Here is a 16,123-nt window from a genome sequence, read left to right as displayed (position 1 = left end):
TTAGTGGAGGAATTAGTTTGTGGTGGAGGTCATTTATGAGCTTAATTCTTAGAGTTCAGGATTAAGGTCACTTTCCCTTTGATGGTAAAATTAAGAGGCTAGGAATGATGTTTATACAGGGCTTACATGTAAGCTTTTAGAGGTAGATTCTTCCCAGCAAGTTGTGTTGAGAACATCAGGAACTTCCCGCTACGGCTGTTTCTCCTGTCCTTCTAAAACTCTATTATGATGTCTGCTTTGCCCAGACAATTTAGTATTTAGGAGTTGAGTATTTGAAATACTCCATATGAGAGGAAATTGCTAAGAACTCTGTCATTGAGTTAATGTATATTTAGTGTTAACTATGAATTACACATCTTACCAGTATCTTTCTTTAATACATCTCAAATTTATACACAAAAAGTTGCCTTTTAAATTCACATGTAAAATTAAAGGAGTAGACTGGACATTCTGATTGGAGAAATCAGTGATGTATAAGCTTAAGGACACCAACCTGAAGCCCCGTTGGTGTCCTCCCTTAGAGGAGGCTATTTGGGGGCTAGAACAGGAACCCAAGTCTTGCTTTGCCATTTCACATTCTTTCTGTTACCCACAATTAGAAATACTATGCAGTGAGATAAAGAGGAACAGTTTTGAGGCACTCAAACATGAACACAGACTTGGTGATTACAGGCTGCCTGTCGGATCTTCACTATTTTTAGTGAAACAGTTAAATGTTAACTAAAATTTTTAGAATTTACTCCAAAACTTATTACATGAGACATGTTACTTAAAGGATGTATTTCACAATTACTGGAATACTGTTACTAATTATATTGCCCAATACCAATGCTGTCTTTTTTTTTTTTTTTCATAGAAAAAACACTGTTGGTAAACCAGAGACACCTTCGGTAACATATGCAACCTATCGAGGACCCGCACAAATCAGGAAGTACTTGAAGCAACAGACTGTGTTGGGAACTGTGAATCAATCAGACAGAGAAGACGGAAGCACTGACTCAAGGACACAGGCACACGCTGGCCCTGGAAGTACAGCACACACTGTGATGGTCCCACTGTTGCCCGCCAGCAAAGATGTAGCCACAGAAGGACATTCGCTTGGAGGTCCGTTAGGAGTCTCTAGCCAAATAAATAACATCGAAAGCCATCTGGAAAATGACCCAGAATTGCAGAATATCTCTTTATCTAAGGGTTTTTTAAATGAAAATAGCCATGGAGGCTCTGGGAGCAGTTGGACTTCCCCTTCTTCTGTGTCTAAGCCCAGCTCAGTTGTAGGGGAATCTGACTCACAGACTGAGAGCAGTTTGGTTTGTTCATCATTGTTTATAGGAAGTAGAAGTAGCCAAGTCCCTTGTCCAGAATTTCAGAGGAAAACTGCAACAGAAAACACACTGGAAGGAAACAGCTCCACAGTGAGTGATGGGATGTCAGTGCCGAGCAAGGAGCATGTTGAGCCTCAGAAGCCTGCTGTTGCTGATTCCTCTTGTTGTAAATCATCCGATGGGAGTGCCGCTACCAAAGTGGAAAGTACAAATTTGTCAAGTCCAAATGAATCAATTATGCATGAAGATGTACGGCTGCCAGAGAGTAAGTGTTGTGACAGGCCAGCTGCAGATAACCCATCAAGGTGGAATGTCAATCACACAAGCATTAATGCTCTCCAGGGACATGCTGTGACAGACGCAGAACTTGTAAATGAAGGAAAGAGGTTACCTGCCCGAGACTCAGAGAAAAATGTGGTTTCAGAAAACATGCAAGGAACAGGAGGTGCCCCAGGGGGTGAGTCCATGACTTTAAATCCTGTAAGAGCCCCAGAAGACAGAATTGAGTCCTTACCCAAAGATACTGAGCCACTGTGTGAAACAGAAACTAGAGTGCTTGGTCTGGAGCCACATGTCAAAACTCCTCCTGACGTGGGAAAAAATCACAAGGACCCTGGTTCTTTGACATGCGTCAGTGACTCAGCAGTCGTAGCATGCACAGAAAGGGAAATAACACCCAAGCTGAATTTTGAACTTAACAGAAATCTCATTTCTGAATCTTCTTTTTCCTTAGACAATCTTCAACAAGCCAAAGTCTTTGCTGGTGCTGAGACACCTCTTAACCTGGACTGTAAAACTTCTGATGGCAGCGCCTCACCTCCAACCTCAGTTTCTGGAGTGGACAGGCTTGACAAGTTGGGTTTCCCCGGTTTGAAGAGTGAGAGACCTCCATTCAGTAAAATTGGACAGGGTAGCATTTTCTCTCATCCTAATGGTTGTCGAGAAGAAGGTATGGGGACTCATCCTGAGGCTGCAGAAAGGGAGGCTGCCCTACACCTTGGACATGCATCTCTTATCCTCAAATCCAAGGAAATTCTTCCTGACGGTGAAAGATGCCTGTTTCCTTCGGGTCCTGAAACCACTGGCACTCTTGTAGCCGAGGTAGATCTGCTGAACTTTGAGCATGGACGTATCTCTGAGGAGCACACTTCTGTTTCAGCGCATCGTCCTAAGAAGGCAGAGTTAATGTCCTCAAATGCTAAAGCAAGGAAGAGCACCATAGAGAAGTCTGAGTCTCTTCCCTTGGAAAGCCAAACTGCTGAAAGGCTACTGAAAGCAGAGGACGGTGGTCAGAGCAGCCTCCCTGGAGAGTCGTGTTCTGAAAGAGGAGTCGCCTCATCCAAGCTGTCTGTTTCTCAGGCAGAACCCAGAGACGTTTCTCAGGATGGCATTTCTTTTTCTCAAGTAACAGCTGCAGACACGCTACAGGAGACTGTTTTGCCAGAGTTAAATTCTCTAGCAATTGAAAAGGACAAAGGTGTTCAATCCGTGGATCACGGAGAGATTAAAGAGATACGTTTAGGTGGTGGCTTTAAAGAGAATCACCAGGCTAGGCTTTCTCCTGCCTCCAAACACCACAGTGTACAAGAAACAGAGATAGACATCCCAGCTAACTCTGCTTCTATTCTCAGAAGTAATCTGTCTGGGATTATACCTCCTGGTCCAGAGGAGAAATCCACAAGGCACATGGCACAGAACTGTAAAGCTAGCACTTGCTCAATCAGCTCATCTCTAGCTATTAGTGTGATGAAAACGAGTTCTAGTGTCTCCGAAATGGAAGAACTGGGTTTAGATGATATTTCTCCAAAATTCCAAGAAACTGACAATACACAAGTATATTCATCTTTTCTGGGTTCTGATGCCCATTTGGAGAAAAATGTGATTGCACCAGAGGACTGCAGTTCACTGGCTGTGCCTTCTCTACTGGGATCAGAAGGGGAAGAAGCCTGTAGAGAAAACTTGTATTTCCTGAGTGCTGGCACGAGTGCTGCATCTTCCTCCGGTTGTCACTCTAAGGGAGATAGCACAGCTACAAATTCATATGACCTCCCAAGTAATTTTGAGGCTTTAAGTGTTACTGTAAATATCACATGTGAAGGTGCTTCTGTTACTGACACACTGGGCCATAATAGCTCTTATTTGGAATTAAAGACACCTAACCCAAAAGGGGCAGAAGTGACCCCAATTCAGGGATGTTTGGGGTCTTCTACCAGGAAGGCATGTCTCGATTCCCCAACCACTGCCTACTTTGACGGTCCCATGAAGGCAGAGACAGGAACAGTTGCTGAGGCACCAGTGTCAGTTAACCGCTCATGCCAGCAGTGTTCTGAGGCATCTGCTGAGCAGACAGAAGCCAGGAAAGGAGCACGTGACCCACTTTTACTCAGAAGTGGTTTACTCACAAAAGCTGATACACTGACTGAGGAGATTTTAAGTTCTGTCAGGGAAGAACTGAAATCCAAACGCACTGTTGGTACCTGCCGGGAGCATCTCGCCAAAGATGATGTAATGAATCCAGGTACTGTGAAAGAAGCCATCCCATCAGAAGTGACATTAACAGGGATCCAATTGAAAGAGAGTTCGGACGAGAAAGGCGTGGACAATATGTCAGAAGTCAAAGAGGAAGAAAAGGCCAGTGTTTCGCCCGCAGTTAGTGAGACAAGTCTCCTTTTTGATTTTGATAGAGTGAATTTATCTTGTATCTTAGAAGAACAGAGCAGTGAATTAGTCAATGAGGTTATTTATGCAGCCCGAGAAAATTTGATAAATGATGCTTTTGATGAGATTGAAAATACCTGGGCTTCTGAACCTCAGGCTAACACTTCAAAAGTTTATAAATGTGGTGATGTTAAACCACCTATAGTTAGGGAGTTCTTGGTATCAGAGCAGGCAGGGAATCAAAGCACATGTGAAATTAGTGAATATAAAGTATTAAGTAAATCCTCCTCCGTAAGCGACTTAGTTAGTGGCACCGAGTCAATGAAAGGAAGAGAAATTATTCCCTATCAGCAGTCCCCACGTTTTGAAAGTGAAGCTGGACAGTCTGACACTGTAAATTTGCAAAAATCAGAGACTGTTTTACAAGCTGAAGACATGTCCGACACAAGGTTAGATGATAGAGTGAAGCCACATTTATTTGTCAGTGAGGACTGTAAAAAGGCAGCGGAGTATGTGGATAATCACAAAATGGCAACAGAGGACACTAGAATTCTTGTATTAAATTTCAACCTGCCTCCTTTTGCAAGTGATGACACCCATGTGCCTAGCACCTCTAAAAGCAGTTTGTCTGATAGTCTTGTATGCAAATCTGAAAAAAGTTTGCCAGGACATAGTAAAAGCACACCCCTTGCAATGTTAGATTTGGGGAAAGCACACAGAAAAGATAATGAAGTAAATGCAGGGAAAATCACAATTATACCTTCATTGTTAGAAATGGGAAAAACAGGTAAGAGGGATGCTGAGATGAACATTAGGAAACATGAAGCAGCACCTCTAATGTCATATAAAGAGAAAACATGTAAAAAGGGTGATGAATTAAACATTACGAAAGCTGAGCCAGAGGCTGACATTTTTACAAGGGGAGGTGTATACCAAATGGATGCTCAGATACATGTTGAAAAACCTGAGGAATTACCTGTCACTTTGGGAATGGAAAAAGCTTATAAGATGGATAGCAAAGGGGATGTTAGCAAACCTGAGGTGATGCCTGTTATGTCAGAAATGAAAACTACCCATCAAAAAGACGCTGAGGGCGATGTTGTAAAGACTGAGGTGACACCTGTTTCGATTGAGATGGAAAATATTTACCAAAAGCATGCGGAAGGGGATGTTGGGAAGACTGGGGTCGCATCTGTTGTGTCAGAAGTAGAAAATACCTACGAAAAAGATTGTGAGGGTATTACTTCAAAGGCTGAAGTGACAGCTGTTACATTAGGAATGGAAGACACTTACCAAAAGGATGAGCAAAGTGATGCTGCAAAGACTGATGGGAGAGGTGTAGTACCTGTTGAATTAGAAATGGGAGAGATTTACTCAAAGGACTCTGGAGGAGAAATTGACACAGCAGAAGGGGTGCCTGTTAGGTTAGAAGTGCTGAATACGTATCAGAAAGATACTGACTGGCTTACGGGAAAGATGGAGAGACCTGTGCCTCCCCAAGGGGATGCTGAAGATGTCCTTAGAAAAGCTGAGAGGGTCCCATTTGTGTTAGACGTGAAAGAAACACACCAAAACACAGTACATTCTTCCTTGGACATTTTGGAAAAAAGAGTCCAAAGAAGTATCAGAGAGTCAAGTGGAAATGAGTTGGTGCCTTCTAAGATAGAGATGGAAGTAACAGCTTCAGAAGATTCTGGTGGTAGCATCGAGAACCCCAAATTATCACTTCCAGAGGTGGCCATTGAGAGAACAAATGGAACAAGACCAGAGGTGATCATTACAAAAGTGGAGGTTATGCATCCTGTCTTTGAAAGTGAGTACATGGAGAAGAGTGCTGGAGAAGCAGAAGAGCAGCTCACTGAAGTAAAGGAAGGACTGATAACTCACGATGACAGACTTGCTTCGCATTTCAGGGGCTATGAATCACCTACGTTAAGTAAGGATTATGAGGGCTACCCAGCCTTAACGATGCCAGATTTTCAAGAGGAGGACGCAGTGGTAAGGCTCAACAAAATAGTGTCTGTTACTGCAGTATATGACAAGAGGGAAGATCTGGACTATAGAGATGAGAAGGAAGAGCCGAATGTAGCCTTTGTTTCTCAGGAAGAACAAGAGAATGTTTCCTTTACTATATTGTACGATGAGCCCCTTCTAGAGGAGGACAAGTATGCTCCCACAGAACTACAGGGAACACGCTCTGGCTTGTTTTCTGACACCTCCTCCAACAGCATGCCTGGCCTGGCGTGTGAAAGGTCTGAGAGCAGAACTGACCTGGTCCATCATTTTGAAAAGGAAGGCAAACAGGGTGAGGCATTTGATGGAGACAATTCAGAAATGCTCTTATCAGTGGAAGCCAAAAGGTACAAAATTTATCCCTTAGCCCTGAGCCCCATTTACGAGGATGACAGCTCACAGGAGGACGGTTTATCCAGCGAGGTCTCGCCTGGTCACCACGGCTCCACAAAATCGAGGGAGAGCGCAAACCAGCCCTCCTCAGTCTTATCCCTTCTCCAGTCAGTGTCAGAGCGCTTGCAGAGAAACTTTGATGGAGACGACAGAGAGGTGGCTGAGGAGGAAGAGGAGGAAGCAGCAGCAGCAACTTCGGGTAAAGGCTTCAGAGCTGAAAGGAAGGAGCGTGTCACCTTCTACTTGCCAGATCCTTCCATCACCTTTTACCCCGAAGATGAACGGGAGAGTGCTGGATTTTCCAGGTCCTACATGGAGTCCAGTGAACCAACGACCTCCAATCTGCAGCTTGGCCCTTGGTCAGAAAAGGCGTCATTTCTACAAAAATCGGATCTGACTTCTAAGTTGCATTCTTCCTTAAAGAGTGCCTATAATCAGTACTTGCAGACTTCCCGGACTCATTCCTCAGAAACGGGAACCAGATTTGGTGGCGCCTTTCAGGAACCAGTGTCCAAATATTTCCGAGTTCAAGACCACCCAGGCAGATTGAGTGCGTACATTGAGGTAAGTTACCGTGCTCGTTAGTGAAGCAGAGGGCTAGTCTGTGGGGCTACCTGCAGGCTTATTAAAAACACCTGTGTCTTGGGAGGCTAAGACAGAATTGTAAGTTCTAGGTTAGCCTGGCAACTTAGTGGGACCCTGGGTCAAAAGAAAATAAACGGAAGGGACTCTGTAGTTCAGTGGTCACTTAGCATTCACGTCACCTAGCCCAGGTTCAGTACACACACCATACACACACACATATACACACATACACTTACTACTTTGAGGTGTAAACTTAGTTTTAAAACTTGAGGATTATTCTTTGAAATATAATATATGCTTTAGTTATCTGTTCTTAACAAGAAAACAAAATTGCTTAGAATGTAAAGGCCCTATTGGAAAAACCAGCGATTTTACAGTTTTTGGCTAGTATTTTCACTTTAAATAACACTTTAATTGGCTAAATCTCTCAAGTTTCCCTGTATGATGAAGTTGCTACTTCCCAGTTAGCCTATTTATCTCATGAAATTTTGTTTGGTAACATTTTTACTTTTTTGCCCATTATCTATACCCTCTTCTGGGAGATGCTTCACACAAAGCAGAGTGCTGAGCAGCCTAGTATGAAAAACAAAAAGTCACAGCCTAGCTGAAAAAAACACCTTCAACTTAATATTTTTCCTTGACTTAGAAACACGCACATGTCAAAAATGGGATATTCTTTTAGCCTGGAGCTTTCGCTATTGGCACTGCCAATATTATGGAACTTTCTAGAGAATCTTCAAAGGCCTATATCTTAACCTTGAACAGCCTTAGTAACATAGTAATAGTTGAATACTAAACAGTTATTCTGAAAAGTCAAGGTGATTTTAAAATAATCGATGGTATTAGATGAAATGTTGGTCTTTTTGTCCCCCTGCTTATCACATTCAGCAGACACAATTCAGCGCTGGAAAATCTGGACTCTCTATTTTCTGTTTGTTCTCACAGCTCCATACTGTTTTCCCTGCTTCTAGCCCAAGGAAATATCAATGTGTCTTTCTTCTTGGAATATTTTGTCTACTGTTATTTGCTCCAACCTGTTTCAGTTTTTCACTCTTTAAAATCCTGTTCCTTTAAATTCTCTTAATGTCACTATCCAAGAAGCCCGTTCTGATCTCCTCTGTTCCATAGCCTCCCCTCTGTGCTGGTGCCATGTCTATGTTTTAAAGCCTAAATTATTTTGGTATTCATTCATTCATTCACCTTACATCCCTATCGTAGCCCCCTCGCATATTTCCTCCTGGTCACAGCCTCCCTTCCTCTTCTGCCTATGCCCACTCCCCTACCTCTCAGAAAAGGAAAGCCTCCCCCACTACCAACCCATTTCAGCACATTAAGTCGCATCATGACAGAGCACATCCTCTTCCCCTGTGGCCTGGTAAGGCAGCCCCGCCAGAGGGAAGTTATCTAAAAGCAGGCAACAGAGTCCATGTCAGAGACAGCCCCTGCTTCCCTGGCTAGGGGACCCACATGAAGGCTAAGCTACCCACCAGCTACATATGCATAGGGGACCTAAGTCCTTGGTTGGTGGTTCTATCTCTGTGAGCCCCACTGGACCCAGGTTAGTTGATTCTGTTGGTCTTTTTGTGGAGTTCTTGTCCCCTCCAGGTCCTTCTATCCTTCCCCCCCACTCTTCCACACAAGCTCTCCCCCCCCTAATGTTTGGCTGTACATCTCAGCATCTAATTTACATTGCCTACAAGATGTACAGGGATAATAACGGAGCAGAGATTGAGGGAATGTGCAAACAATGCCTGACCTGGCCTGAGACCCACTCCACAGGAGAGAGCCAGCCCCTGGCTCTATTAACTGTGCTATGCTCACAGGCAGGAGCTTAGCACAGCTGTCCTCTGAGAGGCTCCACCTAGCAGCAGATCAAATCAGATTCTGAGACCCACAGACGAACATTAAAAATTGTTATTGGAGTGTGATTATCTGTTTGCTTTTCTGAGCTGTGCGCTTCTTGAATGCATGGACATTCTGTTACTTTCTTCTATATTTACAGTTTGTTTGTTTTTCTAGTCTGTAGAAGTGTGTATGTATGGCATGGTTATCAAATAAGTGTGTGACAAATGAGTTTATGAGTGAAGAATGTGAACTCTGTAATAAATGTATATTTTCTGCCCAGTTATGTCTTAGTTCTTCCACTTTTATTATTTCAGAATATTGACAAACAAAATCTGAGGTGTAATCCAAGGCCTGGGAAGGTAAGCATAATATTCTCTTATGGGCTAATGTAAATACTGAAAATTTTGGCTACTTTTTGCTTGAGAAATTGAAGACAAATATTTTCAACTAACTTATATAGGCTTTTTTTTTATTTTTAAACTTAAGGATTTAACATCTGCAGTAATTGCTTCAAACATTTGCTTTTTTCATGCAGGAAATTTTATTGTCTATGTTCTGTGGCATTTTGAACTTTTCTTTGGATTTTTAAAATTAGTCATTATTACACCTACTTCCTGTATGTTGCAGATGATTATCTATGATCTCCATGGAAGTAAATATAAACAAGAGGTCTACTGTAACATTCCTGATGCTACAACATGGTCTTTCCCGAATGGGGCACTGATAAAAGTTGTAAGGGGCTGGTAAGGACCCTCTTGAAATGTTACAACCTATTATTTAGAATTAACCATGTCTTCTTACATCTATGCTCTTTGTACTTTTTTATTAAAGTCATACTCTCTTTCCTCACTTTACTAGGATACATGGAATGATATTCGTGTCATTTTGCAATTGCAGTGTTATCAAGATAGATTTGCAAGTCAAGTTGAATGAAACGTGGCTTTGAAAACTGAGTTCAGAGTTGTGGGAAGCTATGGAATGTGAAGGCCACATTTGTATAGCAAGGAGTCATTTGTATAGCTGACAGGCTCAAGAACTGAGGAATTCCTAGTATGGGCTAAAAATGAGGGAAAACCTCCTTTGTTATTATGAACACTGCCCCGTGGACATACTGGAGCCAGAGTTTCTGGGTCCAGTGTTTCGGTCAGCTGTGGGCGGTACGTGCACTGTAAACAGTGCGGTGAAGAGTTGTCTTCACGAAGGAAAATGAGTCCATGATTGTAGTATCCAGTGATAGAAAAATTAACATGGAAACATAACTTGGAGACCTTAAATTATTTTCATATAAATGGCTTTGTGTATGTGACATAAAGTGTATGTATGCACACATACATATCCAGGCTTCTATTGTGATACAGTGTTTAGTATTTTAAAATTTATTAAATATATTTTATTTTATGTGTGTGAGTGTTCTGCCCTCATCTACATAGATGGACACATGGTATATAGGATATTTAGTATTTTAAAATATATTCACTATTTTTCATTTTATGTCATGAGCGTTTTGCCTACATGTGTGCCACATGCGTGCCTGGTGACCGAGGAAGTCAGAGGAGGGTGTTACATTTCCTGAACCTGGAGTTACGGTTGGCTGTGACATAGCATGTGGGGGAACCGAGGCCATGTCCTGAGCAAGAGCCACTTAACTGAGTGCTCTTAACTGCTGAGCCATGTCTCCAGCCTCCCGCCTCCCATTTTCAGTATTTTCATTTGTAATTTGTACAGATATTTTAAAACTTAAGTTAGTCTGTATTATTACTTTGAAAGTAACATTATATGCTAATAGAAAAGGGTAACCTAGCTATTTAAAAAATGCATAAAGTGATCTGTCCCCTACTCAGTACTCTTTCTCGAAGAAGTAGATTTACCAGATCCTTGTGCTTCTGTTTGCTTAGCTGGATTTTATATGAGAAGCCCCATTTCCAAGGTCAGAAATGTGTATTGGAAGAAGGGGAAAAAGTGTTAAATCGGGACTGGCTTCTTCAGAACAGGAGGCACCCAGAAAGAAACTTTGTACTGGGCTCTATCAAGCGTGTCTTAAAGGTAATGCAACTGTTCATTTTCTACTCTTTTTGTTTTTGTCAAGTACTAAAGTTGTGCTGTGGCCTAACAGTGCTAAAAAGTAATGTTTGTGCTAATGTTTTAATCTTCATATTTAAATTTATACATATCAGTTGTTTAAGCAAATAACTGAAAATTAAATACTTAAATTTATAAAATCTAATAATGTAAAATGATATATGTGTCTGTGTATCTGACATAGATATAATGCTAGGTATATTCACTATAGGAATCTTTAAGAAAAAGGTAGTAGTTTCAGATCTTGTCTTTTTTCTAACTTAAATGCTACTACTTAGTATGATTGTGTTGCATGTGTGTTTATTGGGGGAGGTTGTGTATATATGTGAATGTGCTGGGGGATATTAGAGAAGGAGGAATTGGGAGAGGGAGTGAAAGCGTTGCTGTTTAATTTCCTGTTAGAAAGTATTATTGAAGATGAAAAAGGTCTTCCAACACGGAGACATTTTATGAGAGCCCCTGTGATGGCTTAAAGGAGGAGTGGATTTACTGATGAGGACAGACCTCAGATTAGAACAGGCTCTCCTCTCTATGTCCTCAAGATTTGCTTCAGGAAAATTATAAGACATGATACAGTGCAGTTTCTAAGGTAGATATGTAATGACTATAGATATAGAGAGAGTATGCGTGTGTGTGAGAGAGAGAGAAAAAACACAATAATTCAATAATTTAGAAGTGAGGCCATGAATTTTGGAGTTTGGGAGGACAGGATAGGAGTATTGCATAGGCAATCACTCAAGTATAAAGTTCTGAAAAAAAAAATTATACAAGTTATCAGTTGCGGGGAAATTACTCATGATTTGATCAATATAATTAAACCCTTGGTAGTTACAGAGAAAAATTAAAGGTAGTACACAGAAATATTCAAGTTATGATAAGGATAGTCTACATGTATTGTATCCAAGTCAGAACTACAAACAAATTCGTATCTAACAAGTATTTGTGACTGCTTATCGTCCTGATGATGGTACTGGGCAGTGGGAATGGTACTCTTTCAGTTTTTGATCTTATTTCAGGTAGCTTGAAGGCCAGAGGTGCCCGAGACATTCAGGAAATAGGCACCTCACCAGAATAAGTGGTGTCTGGATTAGAGTGTTAAACGGATCAACAAAAATTAGACGGCATGGTAGACAAGTGAGTCTTGGCAGAGTCTCTTTAGTCAAAAAAGGGGTGAGCATCTTTGGGTCTGTGGCACTGCAAAAAGATTTCCATGGCAGAGAGGACAGTGTCTTCTTTCATTTTTGGAACTGTGACCATGTCTGCAAAGCCCATCTAAGTGGTCATTTCATTATCTAACTTAAGAGAAATTTCTTCAAGTTAATCATTAATTTGTAGGTGGAATCTTTTGGGATTTGCTTAGCTTGTGGTTTTGCCCCTTTCTTGTGACTGCCAGGCACCATGCCAACTCTACTGGGGAAAAAGTTAGCAAGAGTTGGCAACCAGCCATTCCTACAACTCCACTAGATCAAACAAGATACAACCAAATTTAATCTGCCAAGCATAGAAATTTAAAGGCAGATTTGCACATCTGCCTTTTGCTTAGAATATATTATGAGAAAAATAAGAGTCCTGCTCGCATTTTTTTTCCCATTGTTTGTTCATTGAGTCATTGTTTTTCAGTTATAGTGTGATTGATTACACATCTTCAACAGACTGACAATTTTACTGTGGGAGGAAAAATCAAAGCTTCTAACATAAAATGCATAAATATTTTTGAAAGTGAGAATCAGGCGCGGAACTTCCTTCTTCAGCTGTGTCAGAATTCTGCCTACGGATGGCTTCTTTCTCATGGAGGCTCTTGTCCTGCTTGGAGTTGCCTAGTCCAGAGTGATCTTGTTTTATCATCTTGTTTTCAGTTGCTCTCCTCTGAAGTTAAGGCTCTGATTTAATGATGTCTTCCCTTGATTACGAACAGATGGAGGAGGTCCTTCAGTGTTCTGCTTTTATAGATTCTGTTTAAGGCTCATATTTGCAGCCAGTGAAAATGATTAGGGGTGGGGATGACAGTGCAGTGTGTCTCAGGCAGTCTTTCCTGTAGTCAGAGCCAGTGTTGTAAATGGCCTTGTTCACTGGGCATTGTACATTCGTTTTAAAGGAATGCTCTTTTTGTTATAACCAGAAATCACCTAGGTTAATGCTGTTATTAGTGAACCATGAAGACGGATCTTTGTTAGATTAAAGGCATCTTGTGTAAGATTGAGGGGGGAAAAGGGTTGTTAAGTACAGTCTTTTTGTTAAGTACAGTTCGTTCTTACTGTTTCTTCCCTATAACCTTGACTTCTCCATACTAATAATTGAGTTTTCACCAGGGTACCTTTGCAAAATGTGGCATTGAGTAGAGAAGTGGGGGATGAAGTCTGCGCACTTTGGAGTCAGCTGTTTATTGTTGCTAGGTTACCATAAAGGACCCTCCAGTTGTTAGAGTTTGGCTGCCTTTGCCTGTCAGCAATTATACAAGCCTTGAAAAGATGCTATTTTTGTGACTATTGTCCCCAAAGACTGCTTAGTGAAATCTTCTTTCAGTCAACTTGAGTGAAAATTGGGCCTGTAGTATCTGAGGATGAAAGGCTTCTCACTCTTGTTTTCATTTTTTTTTCTTGAGCCATCACTATGCTTTGGCTGCTTTGCCACTTCCTTCTGTGTTACTGTAGACACGAATGGTTCTTAGCTTTTTCCCTTTTGAAGTACACCACCCACACATTGTTTGTGTAACACAATACAGAGGAAACTTGTTTGTGTGAAGCATTTAGTTATGTATTCCACCACTGTACCCCAGCTCCCTAGGGGAACATTAATACAGCAGCATTTGAAGTAGCATTAGCAGCCCTCCGTTGTCAGCAGTACACAGAGGACCATTGAAGATTGACAGGTGACTGTTCTGGGCATTTCTGGCTAATTGTGAAGTGAAACTTCAGAAGGAAGTAGACTTCTTTTTTATATTGAAGGCCATTTAAATTATGATGCTTTAGCTCACTGCAATTTAGAACTTATTTCTGAAAAGGAGGTACATTAATTGTTTTTAGAAGTATATTTTAAGGCAAAGCATTGCAATTTATATGTCATAATTATATGTAATGAATGTACTCTGTTAGTACTCTAATAGTCTGTAGTGAGAATCCATTTCTTTACCTAATTTGTATTATTTGTGGAAGACAATTGCAATAACACAATTTAACTAATATAATCTGTTGAGTACTTAATTCCTTAGAATAGTATATTCTAGTTAACATCTTATTGTATTTATTAATGAGAATGATTGAGAATTCAACATATGGAGAGTTTAAATAATTTAAAATGGCAAAAACTCTTTTAAAAAAAAGGAAGTAGTCAAGTCTGTAGTTAGTGGTATCTCTGATTAGTGCACATACTCAGTTTATTAAGATGCCTTCATCTGAATTTCAGGTGCTCAAGGTGAGAACTATGTTACTGAAAGTTGAATTGTATGATGAAGCACTCTTGAGTACCCAGGGTTGTGTGTTTGAACAGAATGGTATCTTGTGATTTTGGAAAAGGGAGAAGTCATTGTGATTCTAATCCCTTAAGAAAGGGTATTGGGCTGGAGAGATGGCTCAATGGTTAAAGAGTACAGGCTGCTCTTCCAGAGGACCCAGGTTCAATTCCTAGCACACACATGGCAGGTCACAACTGTCTGTAACTCCTGTTCCAGGGGAACTGACACCCTCATACCGACATATATGCAGGCAAAACACCAATGTACATAAAAATAAATAAATTATTAAAAAAGAAAAAGGCATCATTAATTAAAAGAAAGAACAATATTAACCATCATTCAAGAGAATATTAGATATTATAAACTATGTCCCTTAATTAAAGAGGGTTATCTATGTAGCTGCATCATGAGTACCATGTATAAAACTTTGAGAGGCCAGTGTTGGGATGGAGATAAGCAGAGAGGCTGGGGTGTGACTGCAGACCCCTGGGAAGTGAGTGTGGATCTTGATACTATAGAAAAGCAAAACTAAAAAGCAATCTGATGTGTATTGACCCTGGGAGTGTCTCAGGGTAAGTAGTTCTTAAAAAGTTGAGGTGTTTAAAGTTGCTTCTGCCTGACTCCTAATTGTGAGTTAAGGTAATTATTGCAGTTTACACCAGCAATGGAAATAGATTAAAAAGAGCTAGGGCTCTTTTTAAAATGTAATTTTAAAGGAAGGTTGGTTAGACAGGGCATGATGACAGTGAGTGTCTCATTTTTAAAGGCCAGGGTAGAGTAAAATTTCATAATAACTTTATCATCAAGCCAACTTGTGCTAAAAAAATAAGAGTCCCACAAGTAGGAAAACACATTTCCTTTCCCCTCACCTCTAGTTCCTTCTCTTTCGTTGATGTAAATTAGATAAACACACTGGAGGGGCAGTGCCTCTCCATTATTTATTTTTTATGTCCCCCAAGGGATCAGTTTGATTTTTTTTTTTTTTAAGTCCCTTCCTCCCTTTAGGCTTTGTTATGCTTCTGAGAAGGAAGACTTGCAGACCTTTGGCACTCAAACCCTTTAGACAGTGAGCCATTCTTAGCGGGACAAGTGTTTTTAAAATGAAGCAGAAAAAAAAAAAAACACATTAAAAAAGAGACAATAGCTTTTCTAGCAACATGTGTATGATTGTTGCATTATGTGTATGACTCCTGAGAAAGACTGAGTTAAAAAGCCATGCTTCGGGCTAACCACTTCCTCCCTCCCTTGTGTTGTTTTCGCGGAGAGGTCCCACTACACAATGAAGTCATTGTAACCCTGGGTCCAGGGTGTTTACAGCCCTGTGTGTCTCTGGATGATTTCAAAGGCGATTTTTCTTCTTCAGGATTGCAGCATTCCAGAGATAGAGCTGTGCACACCGTCTGACCCTGGGTGCTACCCCATCTACATACACCGGTCTGTCCCCAATCTGGAAGAACTCAACGTCCCCAAGTCTACATCCTTCACCGTGAGATCAGGAGTGTATGTGTCAGCCTTTCTTTATTATAATGATCAATGGGCCCCAAAGTTAACTCTTTGCTCTATGTTTCAGTAGGTGACACACAGATTCTGAAGTTTTAGTTAGTTAATTTTGTTTATGCTTCTGGATACCCAGGAAAGACTAATCCGTGGTCTAAAACAGTCTGTCTTTCTTTGGATCCAATTAAGGCTTTGATGTATGGCCTCTAGGAGCAAGCACAGAGTCCCCAGCCTTCCTGATAGATGGATTGCATTGTCTTTTTATCAGACACATTTTGAG

At 41.0% G+C, this 16,123-nt stretch overlaps 1 protein-coding gene across 2 annotated transcripts in view; it reads left to right on the top strand.

The window, feature by feature from the left end:
* Crybg3 (crystallin beta-gamma domain containing 3) overlaps positions 1-16,123 on the top strand; it is a 109,041-nt gene that overhangs the window by 37,109 nt on the left and 55,809 nt on the right. The window contains exons 4-9 of one of the 2 annotated variants that reach the window (XM_021660555.2): positions 857-1,779; positions 2,056-6,950; positions 9,131-9,175; positions 9,444-9,559; positions 10,712-10,859; positions 15,710-15,846. In XM_021660555.2, the coding sequence (XP_021516230.1) occupies positions 857-1,779; positions 2,056-6,950; positions 9,131-9,175; positions 9,444-9,559; positions 10,712-10,859; positions 15,710-15,846 (6,264 nt within the window). Of the gene's footprint in view, positions 1-856; positions 6,951-9,130; positions 9,176-9,443; positions 9,560-10,711; positions 10,860-15,709; positions 15,847-16,123 lie in introns of both variants that reach the window. The other variant, XM_021660554.2, reaches the window with a different exon arrangement.

The sequence above is a fragment of the Meriones unguiculatus genome, chromosome 17 (assembly GCF_030254825.1).
Source record: "Meriones unguiculatus strain TT.TT164.6M chromosome 17, Bangor_MerUng_6.1, whole genome shotgun sequence".
In the NCBI taxonomy this organism is placed as follows: Eukaryota; Metazoa; Chordata; class Mammalia; order Rodentia; family Muridae; genus Meriones; species Meriones unguiculatus.
The sequence above is the reverse complement of the archived record's forward strand: the minus strand, read 5'-3'. Positions and strand labels throughout refer to the sequence as shown.